At 33.4% G+C, this 14,286-nt stretch overlaps 2 protein-coding genes across 2 annotated transcripts; both read left to right on the forward strand.

The window, feature by feature from the left end:
* The first annotated feature begins 2,714 nt into the window (after positions 1 to 2,714).
* LOC107435484 (proteasome subunit alpha type-6) lies at positions 2,715 to 7,227 on the forward strand. Its single transcript, XM_016047108.4, has 9 exons — positions 2,715 to 2,935; positions 3,485 to 3,579; positions 3,669 to 3,750; positions 4,171 to 4,267; positions 4,807 to 4,865; positions 5,030 to 5,112; positions 5,561 to 5,656; positions 6,188 to 6,247; positions 6,854 to 7,227. Exons 1-9 carry the CDS (start codon positions 2,863 to 2,865, stop codon positions 6,944 to 6,946), a joined length of 738 nt encoding a protein of 245 aa, XP_015902594.3. The 5' UTR covers positions 2,715 to 2,862; the 3' UTR covers positions 6,947 to 7,227.
* A 562-nt stretch (positions 7,228 to 7,789) lies between these two features.
* Positions 7,790 to 13,459, forward strand: LOC107435491 (uncharacterized). The gene is made up of 8 exons (XM_048476469.2): positions 7,790 to 8,302; positions 8,859 to 9,156; positions 9,733 to 9,930; positions 10,113 to 10,385; positions 10,654 to 10,756; positions 10,953 to 11,071; positions 11,750 to 11,926; positions 12,284 to 13,459. The coding sequence occupies exons 2-8, from the start codon at positions 8,866 to 8,868 to the stop codon at positions 13,157 to 13,159; spliced, it is 2,037 nt and encodes a 678-aa protein (XP_048332426.2). The 5' UTR covers positions 7,790 to 8,302; positions 8,859 to 8,865; the 3' UTR covers positions 13,160 to 13,459.
* Positions 13,460 to 14,286: the final 827 nt, after the last annotated feature.

Genomic DNA, 14,286 nt, shown 5'->3' on the forward strand with positions numbered 1-14,286 from the left:
ATAAGGTAAAAGAAAATAGTTTTTTTAGAGAAGTTCAAAATTTGAGTTTTTCTAAAACAGCTTAAAAAAATTCATTTTTTTATTAATAAATACTTATTAACTTTTGCCAAACACTTTTATTTTTTATTTTTTATAAAATCTTTTAACATTCCAGTAGAGCTTTTAAGCTCAGAAAAAGCTCTGCCAAATAGAGCCTAAAGCAATAGAGTGATGGTTTAGGTTTGTTGAAATATTTGCTTTCCATAGGAACGAAGAGTTTCAATTTTGATTAACTATTTTATGGCATGTAGATACAATATGAATTCAGTTGTCAAATTTGTATCAAATCATTTAAGATTGGAATATATTATAATAGCATTAAATTGATTTTAATTTGTTTTTCCTTTTTTTAAACTTCTATCAAATCACGATATATATTGAAAATATATTTTTCTTTCGGTCCTTAATATTTTGTTATTCTATTTTGTGATATAATAATAAATTTTGAAATAATTTATTTTGTTTTCTAAACATAAAAATTTAGGCTATTGTCTAGTACCATATTAAAAAATTTTATTTGGAGATAATGTATGTATAAAATTCTATGCTTAAGTTATACATATATTATAATGCAACTAACCAGCGTATGTAATGATAATAGCCCTAATAGTTTTAGGCATTCAATTTACTTTTTTTGATTTACTAATAGAGGGTTTTAGCCCATGCTGCTAAATACTCTTTAATTAAGTTTCTTATTTGGCAAATTACATATTCATCAATGGTGAAAAATAGTGCACAAATTTTGACTGTTAATTTTTTTCAATCAACAAGATATAAAAAATCATTAAATATATAAACAAGAAATATTGGAATTGTATATACTTTCCTATTATGGATTAAAATACTATTAAATTTAATAAACCAAAGTGAGATTATTATTATTTTTTAGTTTGTCAATTTTAGTATAATAGATTGAGAAGTTCAATCATTTTAATAATAATTATTTTTGATGTATCTAGTATTTAAAATTTACAAATTAACGATTCTAAATTTATCTTTTTTTAGATGACATCTTTATTTTAATTATTATTATAATACTACAAATTGGTTATTAGATTTGGTTAAAGTGCATATTCTAAAATTAAGAAAAGGATATAACTAAATTGAGTAAAAAAAAAAAAAGAAAAGAAAAGAAAAGGAAATTGATTTGAAAATTAAAAGAGCTATTAAAAAAATAAATATTTGAACTTCGTTTTAAAAATTTGGGATATTGATAGCTATGCACCTTGAATTTTATTGGGATTGACACATTACACCCTAAACTTTTTTTCCTGACGTTATGCACCCCAAACTTTTTTTTCCCTTGCACCGTTGGTTCTTCTGTCAAAAATGCTTAACGGAATCATCACGTGTTGCGCATATGATCATCAAATAAGGATAAACAGATCATTTTATTGTTCTCAGATTAGAAATTAAGGCTTAAAAAATGGAGTTTTAGCCCCAATTTTGAAAAAGATATTGCATTTTGAAATGCCTCCATTTTTCTCTGTCCTACAAAAAAGAGCAGGAATTGTGAAGAGACAGCCATAGAAGGATACAATCAATTCCCAATTCAAAAGCTTCTTTGCACACGGAATAGTGCAGTTCATTTGATATGTGAGAATCGTCGATCTCAATCATCGGCATTGACTAGATCGCAGTTTTGGATGCCGATGGCTGCTTGCATCGTTCGATACTGTTGATTTCAATATGAGAAAGCTGCTCTAAAAGCCGATCGAATCTAGACCCCAGTAAGACCTCTGACATACTCGACGGCAAAGGTCTCAAACCCAATTCAGCACTGTCGTCGTAATAGAGCTTTAACCCACATTCCTCTGAACCACCATTGCGTTAGCTCCATCCGACAACGATCCGTGATGCACGATCACCGGGTTGAAAGGAGAATGGTCGCTGCCATGTCTTCACATGAACAGAGCTTCCCTTTCCATTCCACAAACCATCAGAATCAGAATTTGCAATTAAAAAAAAAAGATTTGTTGGATGAATTTTCAAGAAGTCTTCTCTACGAAAAGAAAAATCATCTTCGTTTGAACAAGAGAGAAAAAAAAGGATAAAGGTGGTGTTTGGGAGACAAGAAAATGAAGAAATTAGGACTTTTTTGGAAAAAAAGTTGGACAAAATTCTAAGAAATTTTTCTGTTCTTCTTTTTTTTTTTTTTTGATTGTTTATTTTTTATAAATTTTCTTTTTAATTTGTATGAGAGAGGTCAAATTTTCCATTGGGAAAGGGGTTTTGAAGAAACCTGAGAACAGTAAAATGACCTGATCTACCTCTATTTGATGATTTCGTTAAGTATTTTTGATAGAAGAATGATAGAAGAATCATCGGTACAAGAGAAAAAGAAATTTACGGTGCATAATGCCAGAAAAAAAAAAAATTTAAGGTGCAATGTGTTAATCCTAATAAAATTTAGAATGCATAGCTGCCAATATCCCTAAAAATTTTAGAAATCTTAACAAGAAAAAAAAAAAAACCATAATTATTAACTTAAATAATTAAATAAAATTAATATGGAATTCTAATTTTTCTAAAACATCATAAAATATTAAAAAATTATATTTCTAATAAAAGATCATAAATATAATTGATCGTAAAAGCATTATAAACTAAACATAAATATGTTTGTAAAATAATAATAATAACGATATAAAAAATTTTGGGTCTTGGAAACATGGGCCCGCACTGTCTTGTTAAGAAAGAAAGCTTTCAGCTCTTTCCATAAATCCGGTCTCCACACTCGGAAAGGCTATTCAGTAAGCGACTCACGAAAGCCCTAAACAAGAAGAAGCAGAAACCGAAGAAAACAAGAAGCAGATTCAAATCATGAGTCGTGGTAGTGGAGGATATGATCGTCATATCACCATCTTCTCACCGGAAGGTCGTCTTTTTCAAGTAGGTATGGAATTTGTATCTCCACTGTTAAACCAGTCGCTGAGAGCGTTTTCTTTTTCGTTTTTCCGGTTCATTGATGTGAAACCCATTTGGAATCTATGGTATCTCTTTACCCTTTGTTTGGTTGCTGGAAAATCTTAGAAGAAAGAGAAAAAGGATCAGATTTTGAATCTTACTCTGGTCATCTAAAAGGGAAAAAAAAAATAAAATAAAATAAAAATTCCATTGATATTTCTGTCAAAATCAGTAGCTATAATTGTATTTTTGATGTTGGGTTCACTTGTTTGCACCTAAAACCAATTTTGAATCTCCGAATGTGGAACTTTGCTTTGTTTGATTGTAAATGAATTTCAAAGAAAGAGTAAAATTAAGAATTTGAATACCCAACGAAAGTTAACTAGATCTGCTTATACTATTGTTAAGGAAAAGCGATAGTTTTATCGTCATTTTGTTTTTGGTTGGATTGAAATAGTTTCAAAAGAGCACGAGTTAATGATTACGAGCTTGTATGGCTGTTATGTTCTGAGTTTGTTTTTCCTTCTTGAATGTATAGAATATGCCTTTAAGGCTGTTAAAGCTGCGGGGATCACCTCTATAGGTGTCCGCGGAAAGGATTCGGTCTGTGTTGTGACTCAGAAGAAGGTCCCGGTAAGCAATATTGGTTATGCTGGTTCTTTATAAGCTTCAGCTTGAATTTGTATGGTTTGTTATGCCATTAATTCATTGATTTAATGTAGGACAAACTTTTGGATCAGACAAGTGTTACACATCTTTTCCCTATAACGAAGTACCTTGGCTTGCTAGCAACTGGCATGACAGGTTTCTTTCTTTCTTTCTTATCCTGTGTAAAAAAGTTTGTTTCTTAGAAAATCACTAACTCAAAATGGCATGTCTGGGTAAAAGTTTTATGTTTCTTCATGTTTATGAATTTTTTTTTCCTTTTATGATTCAAATGTGGTTCTTGATTAAACTTTATTTAGTTATGGATGTGGGCCAAATAATCTACTTGCTGTTATGATTATGATTATGATTATCAATGACAGAGTACTCTTACCAGTGGATAATTATAGGACGAATCAATGAATTTATTGCTTTTTATCGAATTTATCATTCACATGTTAAGAGGAATAAATCAATTTTAGGAATATATTACTAGTTTTTGTTTTTCATAGTCTATATTAGTATATGTTGATGCATACTTTTGTTGTGTTTGCTTTTTCTTGGAATGCCATTTTCCAGCTGATGCTAGGACCTTAGTTCAACAAGCAAGGAATGAAGCAGCTGAGTTTCGCTTCAAATATGGATATGAGATGCCTATAGATGTTTTGGCAAAATGGTAACTGTTTTGTGTTACTGTACCACATTACATTACATTACATTACATTACATGACTATCAACTTCTTGCTTACAGCTATTTTGAAGCCAGACAACTGCTATACCTTCATATAATTTAAGTTGGAGTTTATTTTTTGGTCTTTTCTTCACAGTACGGCTTATTCTTTTAAACACTTTAAAAATGTCTTTCTGTGGGATGAAAACTTGCTAGCATTTTTTTTTTTTTTTAATATATAACAATTTGCATACTGTGATTAAGGATTCTTGTTTAGATTGGGCATGCCATAGTTTTAGATTAACTCCTTTCACAGTTTCTTCTCTGTTCACGTATCTCATGCATTCTGCTATGGTTTCTTTGTCTGTTTGTAAACATTGAATTCCTAGCTCCTGGTCTGCTTGGGGAAGAACTGTGAATGGTGGTTTTTGTCTCTGCAATTTGTTTTGACAATTGTTTCTCCTAATCATGAGTATAATGTTATAGTTAGAATAATTTTAATGCCAGTTTATCGCCTTATAATGGTTATCATTTGTGTGCACAGGATTGCAGATAAATCACAAGTGTATACACAACATGCCTATATGAGACCACTAGGAGTAGGTTTGTTTCTGAACCATTTTATTGGAGTCATTGCTAAATTCTCCTTTGTTCATTTTTATTCTGTTGCCACATAATAATTCTGCTAAATGTATTTACTTTCTTTTTAAATTTTTTATTTATTAATATTGTCATTTCCTTGGTGATCTTGTTCTTGCCTTTTCAAGTTGCTATGGTTTTGGGTATTGATGATGAGTTTGGACCTCGACTTTATAAGTGTGATCCAGCTGGCCATTTCTTCGGTCACAAGGTACGTAATCACCATTTTTCCATATTATACATGTATTTATGCCAGCAATATTTTTCTCTTACCTCCCTCTTACCTTTTCAATTTAATGCAAACAGTAAATCATCTGGAGTTCCATTTTACCTATTGGTTATTGCATGTTTGATTTAATCTTTTAATTTATATAAGCACGTCCACTTAACATGGGCAACGCAGATATGAAAAAGATAACCATATCAAGACAATATTTTTTTACTTTTGTAGTCACATTAATGCATATATTTCGTTTAGCTTTTTCTGGCAAAGTGCTATTTATTTAACTCTAGTAGGGCATCAGTGCATAATGCTATTTCTCAGCTGATCCAACTGGAGTAGTGAATTGTTTTCTCTTTCTTCATGATAATTATTATGCGCCAAATTATGATACTTTATGTGAATCTTATGCCTTAAAATTCATTATGGTGCAAAATAGGCTACAAGTGCTGGATTAAAAGAACAGGAGGCAATCAATTTCTTGGAGAAGAAAATGAAGAATGATCCTTCATTTACATATGAGGAAACTGTGCAGGTAGGGGTACTTCTTTTTGATGATTTAGATATCTAATCCTGGAATGATGAATCCCCAAATATTGCATATGATGCATAAGTTTTCTTGCAATTTTGTGGATTAAAACCAAATATCCATAAATGAATATCATAGAAATCATAAGTCCATTAGTAAGTCAAACATCTTTTTTAGTTGAAGGAATGTTTATCTTTTTTGTTTGGATGAAGAACTAGAAGATAATTGTTGTATTCCTTTGGAGTGGGCTGTGCATGTTGTAGTCATCCAGATAGCTTGTGTCAATGCTTCTTTTTTTCAAAATTTTTCTGCATTAATCTATCTGCTAAAAATTGTAAATAGCTTAAGTTAGTCATCTTTATTTTTTGCATAGGAGATGTGCTTTCTGTCTGCTAATAATTTAGCTTCTCTTTAGAAATTTTCATTGACTATTAAGCGTAGATATTAATGCATGTTCGTAATAAACATAGCATATTAATAGTTGCAGCTCAGTTATGTTTCTGAGTCTTAACACTATCATGTTGTTTCTATTTGTAGACTGCAATTTCTGCACTGCAATCAGTTCTACAAGAGGATTTTAAGGCCAATGAGATTGAGGTACTGAATATTCCCTTGTTTATTGGAATTTTTACTATGTTATGATGTTGATGGGAACCCTGAATTTATATATACGGCCAAGTTAGAAGTTGATATTGTTAAGCTGTGTTGCTTTTAATTTGTCACATGATGTGGTGGTATCTGGATTTTCTGTTAGATTGTATCTTCGTTTGGTACTGCAGCATTAAGAGTTTCACGTCATATAAAAATAGAGGACGGATTCAACTCAACCACTGCTCACCTCTTCTTAACTTTTTGTATATTTTATCCTACATAGGGTTTTCTTCTGTATAAATAATGTAGGATCTTCACACATTTATGCTGCTTATAATCCTGCTAGTTTGAAACCTCCTGTTGCAATGAGATCTTATTGGTCTTAAGCAGCTCTTTTCAATCATGTTTCCTCTTGCATGGACTTAGCTCTTCTATGTTCATACTATAGCAATTGTCTTCACATTTATTAATGAGATAACCATGGATAGTAGATTGAATTAAATCTTTTGTGTGATGGATTCTTTTTACTTTTCCATTTACAATTTCACATGATGCTCATCTTATTTAATGAGGTTTTATTTTTTCTTTGTTGTTGTAATAATCTACTTTTAGGTTGGAGTTGTGAGGCAGGAAAGTCCAGTGTTTAGAGTGTTGTCCACGGAGGAGATTGATGAGCACTTGACGGCCATAAGTGAACGCGACTGAGTCATCAAGCAGCTGAAACTGTCCGGATGATTACTTGGATTTATGAAAGGCTGTTTAGCTTTTGTTCTCTCATGTTTCCATAGTTGTTTTTAACAAGCTTCTGAAGCAATTTGCGACTGATAATTATTTCATCCTTTTTAACTTTGTCAGTTGAACATCACTGTTGGATATGAGTATGACTTTAAAGATTATGTGCATCAAAACAGAGAAAGTTGAACATTACTGTTGGATATGAGTATGCCTTTAAAGATTATGTGCATCAAAACAGAGGATGCTTTCTAAACTTTTTACCTTTTTATCTTTTTTATACTTGAAATAGCCCTATTAGATAAATCATTAAATCGATTTATTGGGCCAGGGCCCAATTGCTGATATGGGGCTTTTGAAAATTAGTTGTTGGGCTGCGGTCCATCGCTATCATGAAATGTTCGAAATAATAAGGAAAGAAGGAAAGTTCCGCAGCTAACACAAAACAGCACCTCGCTAGAATGATAGTGGACAGGTAAATATATATTTTTATTTTTATTTTTTGTTTTATAAAGTTAGATAAGATTTAAATAAGATTAGATAGCGCGTTGTTTTCAGTTCCGTTTCATGGTCTTCAACAGAAAAATAAAACAACTATTTTTGATGTTTGTTTTTCAACAATATCTTACATTATTTGCATTTTGTACCGAATGGAATAAAATTGGCAATCTTTTTTTTTTTTTTGTTTTTTTAATAAAAAAAAAATGGACTTAAATTAGAGGGTTGGTTAGTTACAATTAAGTCAGAAAAAAATAAAAGAAAGGAAAATAAAAATAGAAGGCACAGATCAGCTAAAACTGTGTGAAGTTATTTCCCCAAAAAGAAATAAAAAAAAGATAAAAACTGTGAAGTTGACAAAATTTGAAAACAAAACGGTGGAAAAATGGAAAAATAGAATGGAAGGGTAGGGTACAACACGTTAATGCAAGGAAAAGAAATTAAGTTTGAACGGCATGGAGAGGTGAAATGGTGAAGAAGCTGTCAGCGTGTGAGCGTGTGAGAAATTGTGATTGCGATCTGGCTCTAGAATCTTAGATCTCCACCTCGATTGTCGAACCACTTCAGTTCCGGTCGGTTCCCGCTGCTTTTCCTTAAATACTCGCCACGTGTCAGCTCCAACCATCAATTTTTCCCCCATACAAAACTACGAGCGACTTCGCGTTTTTGCTTCGTCTGGAATCAACGCTCAAACCCAAATAAAAAAAATAAAATAAAATAAAAATTCAAAGAATATAAAGTTCGATTTTTGTCGTGGGAGAGGAGATATATGTTATCTTAGAGACAAAGATATCGATCAATTCATTTTCTCGTGAAAATCGAGCTCTTCAGGTTTGTATTTTACTCTCTCTCTCTCTCTCTCCAAAAGCGTTTCTCCGATTTGGGATTTTTAGGGTTTTTCTCTGTAGTTAAAAGTTTTTCAGGTTAACTCCGAGCGTTTTAATATATAAAACGTCTTTCTAAAAATTATATTTGTAAAGAGTATTGTTGAATTACGTTTGGCTGCGGTGAGAATGCAAGAAACGGAAGGACAATATTTTTATTTTTGGTTTGTTTGTTGGTATGACGAAGTAAATTTGAAAGTTTAAAAGCCTCATTTGTATTTTCTCCCTGTACGCTTTCTGTGATTTGTTATTATTATTATTATTATTTTTTTTGGGTTTAATCAAAAAGTAGTATTGAAACTATAGGAACCTTCAATTTTGGGTGTAATTTTTGAAAAGATTGAATGGAAGTGGAATCCTTTGAGTAATTTAATGTGAATTTTGAGGGGGAAAAATAGTTTGCGCTTATAATTGGTTATTATTATTATTATTATTATTATTCAATTTTTATTGTTTTAAGGGATTAATTTTTTTATTGTAAAACCTTTTTTCGATTTTTGCAGTAAGCTAATGGCAACTGCTACAATGGCTACGGCAGCCGGTGCAGCTGCCCTATTATACTACACAATGAACCGTAAGTTACAGTCTAACCGAGATGACGACGAAAATGGTAGCGACGAGCCCAATCACGCTCCTTTGGGGATTGAGCGTGTGTCGCACAGGTTAATTCAAGCTCCGGCTACATGGTTGGAGACGATTTCAACCTTGTCGGAGACTCTTAGGTTCACTTACTCTGAGACATTGGGGAAGTGGCCTATTGGGGATTTGGCATTTGGCATCAACTTTCTTCTGAAGAGACAGGTAAGAAAGGACCTTCTCTGCCTGTAGTTGTATTTTACAGTAGGATAAATGAATATTGGATTTAATAATGGAGAATTGATTTTAAATCATTTGTGAATGAATTGACTTAATGGCTGTGGTTGCTTTACTGTGATGAAACATAATGTCAATTTTCACTCTGGATGAACGCAGGCTTTTATATGATTATGTGAAGGTTTGCTTTTTTTTTTCCCCCCCTATAATTTACTGATTTTAGGAATCACTGCAATTGAGTTATGGAAGAACATTGTTAGTATACAAAATACCATGGTGAGATTACAGGACAAGTATTTTAATTCTAACACACTGAATTTCGGTGAATTTGCTGTTAGAAGTAGGTTTTACTGCAGATTAAAAAAAAGAAAAAAAAAGCAGCTAATATTTGAGGAACTCATTCTTTTGACCCCCTATATGCATAGATAAAGAAGTACCATAAGCTTGTAATTCTTGTCTGTTTTGGGCAACAAAGCACCTAAGTCAGTCTATTTCTTGTTTACTTACCAGTAGCTTTTTATGTGGCATGGGACCAAGCTTCTGACACTGTACTACTATTCACAGGGAAATTTACATGTTGGCAATGTATTTGGTGGTAAAGACAGTGAACGGCTGAAAGGACCAGAAATAATTGCTGAACTTAGATACCTTTTGAACTTGTTGACGCTATGTTGGCATTTTTCCAAAAAACCATTTCCAATGTTTTTAGAGGAGACTGGTTATTCAGAAGAGAATGTTCTTCTTCAGGAACCCAAAGCTGGGGTAAGTCATTTTTGAACTTGAATGTTGCTATACTGTACTTTATAATCCATATTACGGGGAGCACAAAGTTTCACCGTCCCCTGAATAACAGCCTTTCATGGTTAAAAAGAATTGGCCTTTCGTGGCTGAAGAGAATTGGAATTTGTGGATTGATATGTTCTTTATTCAATTATATTTTACAGATCTTGAAGCCAGCTTTTACAATTCTAGTTGATCATAATACAAAACGTCTCCTCTTGTTAATTCGTGGAACACATAGCATCAAGGATACTCTGACAGCTGCAACAGGAGCTGTTGTACCATTTCATCACAGTGTTGTCCATGAGGGAGGAGTCAGCAATTTAGTTTTGGGATATGCGCATTGTGGAATGGTTGCAGCTGCACGTTGGATTGCAAAGCTTGCAACTCCTTGTATTATTAAAGGGCTTGTGGAAAATCCTGGTTACAAACTCAAGGTAACTTTAAAGTGGGCTTGTCCTGGTTCTGTGACCTTTATATTGTTGTCCACTCACTTCTCCTCTCCAGAGTCTTCTGGAGATTGTCATGTGACATAGAATAGGCTTTTTCTTGAACGTCTATACTTTTGTGGAAAACCATTCATTTTGAGTGTACTTTTTTATTGATATTGTTCTGATTCTTAGATTTCCTGTCTGTGGTTTATACAAATGCTTATGATTTTAGATGAATAACTTTGAATAAATTATTTCAGTTTGATTCACGCAGATAGTTGGGCATTCTTTGGGTGGAGGCACTGCAGCAATTCTAACATATATATTGCGAGAGCAGAAAGAACTATCAACAACCAGCTGTGTTACATTTGCTCCAGGTGAGGTTCTTTATGCTCCAAATTCTGATGCAGTTTTAGCATAGACAACCTCCACCCTTTTTTTTATTTTTTTATTTTTTTATTTTTTATTTTTGGGTCCAGGATTATTTGTGTTAGTTTTCATGTCTTAGAGAGGACTTGTTGTTCTTTAGGTATGTCTATTGTACTGACAAGATATGACTGTTTGTCTATGCAGCTGCATGCATGACATGGGAATTGGCAGAATCAGGAACTGAGTTCATTACCTCTGTTATTAATGGAGCTGACTTAGTGCCTACTTTCTCAGCTGCCTCAGTGGATGATTTGCGTGCTGAGGTTAATTTATCCTTCTTGTTATCTTATTATTATTATTAATATTATTTATAGAATCTTCAATATACCGCCTATTCTTAATTGGATTGAAGGTTAGATTTCCCGGGGTATTTAATGGGTGTGAGAGCTATCTGATTGGTTGTTCAATTGGTTTATTTTACTACAATTACGTAGTTGAGAGTTGACAATGCAAAATCGGAATTTGTCATTAAAATGTTTGTCATGAATTATGTTCTAATTCTCATTTTTGGCCAGGTCATGCCAATAAAGTTGAATCTGCAGAATATATCAAAATAATAAATATTCCAATTCTTTCTGGCAGCGTTGTACATGGTCATTCCTCTTTTCTGTTGAATCTTAAAAATGGACTGAGGCTGTAAATTGTGTAATTCATCCTGCCACCATCATAATCTGATATCTCTTTTTCTTTTAAAGTGACTAGATTAATTTCTTCAGTTTTTTTGCACCCATTGTGAGGAAAGGGGCTTGCTGCTAGATGTTAGCTGAATTTGTGTGATTTGCTATTTACCAACTTGTACTGCCATATAAATTTGTATAAACTATTAAAAAACTTTGCTATTTTGCTTGTAGTTTTCATTTGTTGAAATTGCTAATTTTCTGTGATACTCATTGCAATTTTCTACTTTATTTTTTTTTCTAAAATAATGTTTCTGTTTACAGGTCACTGCATCTGCATGGATAAATGATCTGAGAAATCAGATTGAGCGCACGAGAATTCTCAGTACAGTCTATCGTTCTGCTTCAGCTTTGGGTTCTCGTCTTCCATCCATCGCCACTGCTAGAGCAAAAGTTGCTGGGGCAGGGGCAATTTTGCGCCCAGTTTCCAGTGGGACTCAGGTAATTGCTTTGATCTGGCGTACTTGCATTTTATGTCCTCTGCATTAAGCTTGCATAAATTGCTTACTTGACAGAAAATTCCATGTATAAAACTGAAAATTTCATTTTTTCCACCCTACTTTCCTGGGTTATTTTGAATAATAGGTGCTTTTGTAAAAGTTACCAACCCCTATTTAAGCAATTTGACCTGTTCAACTGTTGGTGGCTCCTTTGGTCATCTAGCTGGGCAAATTTGACTTGTTCAAATTAATTTCTGAAACTGATAGCCAAATTTATATTTCATGTTCCCAAATGAACCTATTTGCTCTGCTTGATGAAGTTGATATATCTAAACAAATCTCTTTGCTTTGTCTACAGGTGGTTATGAAAAGGGCCCAGAGCATGGCTCAGGCAGCATGGACACGACCTGCCCTTAATTTGTCGTCATGGTCGTGCATGGGTCCTCGACATCGACCCAATGCGACCCATGCAAACTCAAAGGAAGATAGTCCGCCACAATCTTATGTATCCGACAGAGAGATGACATCTGAGCCTCTTCTAATATCCCCTAAGCACAGCAGCACTACAAGTGAAGCTGTTGAACTTCCTGAATCTTCATCTGTGCAAATGGAATGGACTTCAGAAATTGAATATGCCTGTTCTGGTGAAAGCGTCCAAAATGCTGATGGAGAAGCTGATCTTGATGATAGTGAAGACCTGATGGGCCATAATAGACATGAAGACCGCATGACTGAAGTGGAGTTGTGGCAACAACTTGAGCACGAGCTTTATGATAGGACGGAAGGCGAAGATGCTGATGTGGTAAAAGAAATAAGAGAGGAAGAAGAAGCAGCCATTGCAGAGGTAGGGGATGGCCAGCCAGAGAGCTCTGCTCCAGAAACGAAGGAAGCACACAGATTCTTTCCTGCAGGGAAGATCATGCACATTGTCCTACTTCACTCTGAAAATGTAGATCGGGTGAGTGATGCTAGCCAAACCTCCGTTATCAGCTCAACCTCCGATGCAAGCCCAACATCGAATGCCAGCCCAACATCAAATGGGTCGGAAAATGGGCAACTAGAAGAGACTCGGGTTGGTATTTTCCTGACACCAAGATCACTTTATAGTAAACTGAGATTGTCACAAACAATGGTTAGTGATCACTTTATGCCCGTCTATAGAAGACAGATTGAAAAGCTAATAACAGAACTTGAACAAGAGGAAGCTTGCAAGGGAGATGAAGAATTGCTATAGGGATTGGTAAAGTACCACTAGTTTGTTTATAACCAACACACCGGGAGGAACTTTCTGACTTTTTTTTTTTTTTTTTTGGTTTGGGGGCCACACTGATTCTGATACCCAAGCGACTTGGAAACGGCAATTACATAGCTTTGGTAAGGGTTTATTGTCCCCCAAACTCCGGATTAATACTTGTAATACCTATCTTCTGTAAATACTCGTTTTAAAAATTAATTTATTTGTTCGCATTTGAATGAATGCGTTTCCAATCGAGTTGTTGCTTCAATTCGAATTGGTCGCCTTTGACTTTCCCTAGAGGTCTAGTACCCATCATATTTCCCTTTTTCTGCATAAATTTAAACTTTGTAAGTTTTATGTTCCTCATTTGTATGTTTTAATCTCTTTTTTTGGTAAAATCTTTTATGTTTTAATTAAAGTAATAACAATTATTATTTTGGTTTTAAAAAATAAAAGATAAATTATTGTAAGTATTTTTTATTTTTTTTGTTAAAAAAATAATAATTTTAAGTCTATGGTCAGACAACTGATCGTTTAACTTCTTGACAGCGTCAGTGGATCTTTTATGAAATTATAATCCGAGGTTTTCGATTTTTCTTGTATTACTTGCCCTGTTGATACATACTGATTGTATTGTAATATGGGTAGCTGCTTTTTTTAATTATTTCTTTTTCATTTCTTTTTTTGCAATAAATATGAGTAGTTGCTTGAGAAAGACATTTTATTTATAAATCATAAATCTGGTGTTGAATTAGATACATAGCAAACATCACCAAGGAATAGAGGGATCTCAGTAATCATTTTATTGTTTCAAGTCTAAAAGGAAAAATATCCAACTGATGCGTTACAATCAAAGACCATTTAAGACTAGCAAATTCTTAAAATAATTGAATGGAGGTAAAAGAGCAAATTATAAAATCTATTAAACATGGGTCAGCATTAATTAATAATAAGAAATTTAGTTTTCAAGTTGTACCAACCATGTATATGTGTAAGCAGACCCCAGCCGACCACGCCTACATTTCTCATTCACCAACTGGTTTTCAAACCCACCTTCGGTCAAGCACTAAATTAAGCTATAGACATGCCTTATGTTTATGCCTACTTTCTTTTTCAAAGAATTT

This window comes from Ziziphus jujuba, chromosome 1 (genome assembly GCF_031755915.1).
Source record: "Ziziphus jujuba cultivar Dongzao chromosome 1, ASM3175591v1".
In the NCBI taxonomy this organism is placed as follows: domain Eukaryota; kingdom Viridiplantae; phylum Streptophyta; class Magnoliopsida; order Rosales; family Rhamnaceae; genus Ziziphus; species Ziziphus jujuba.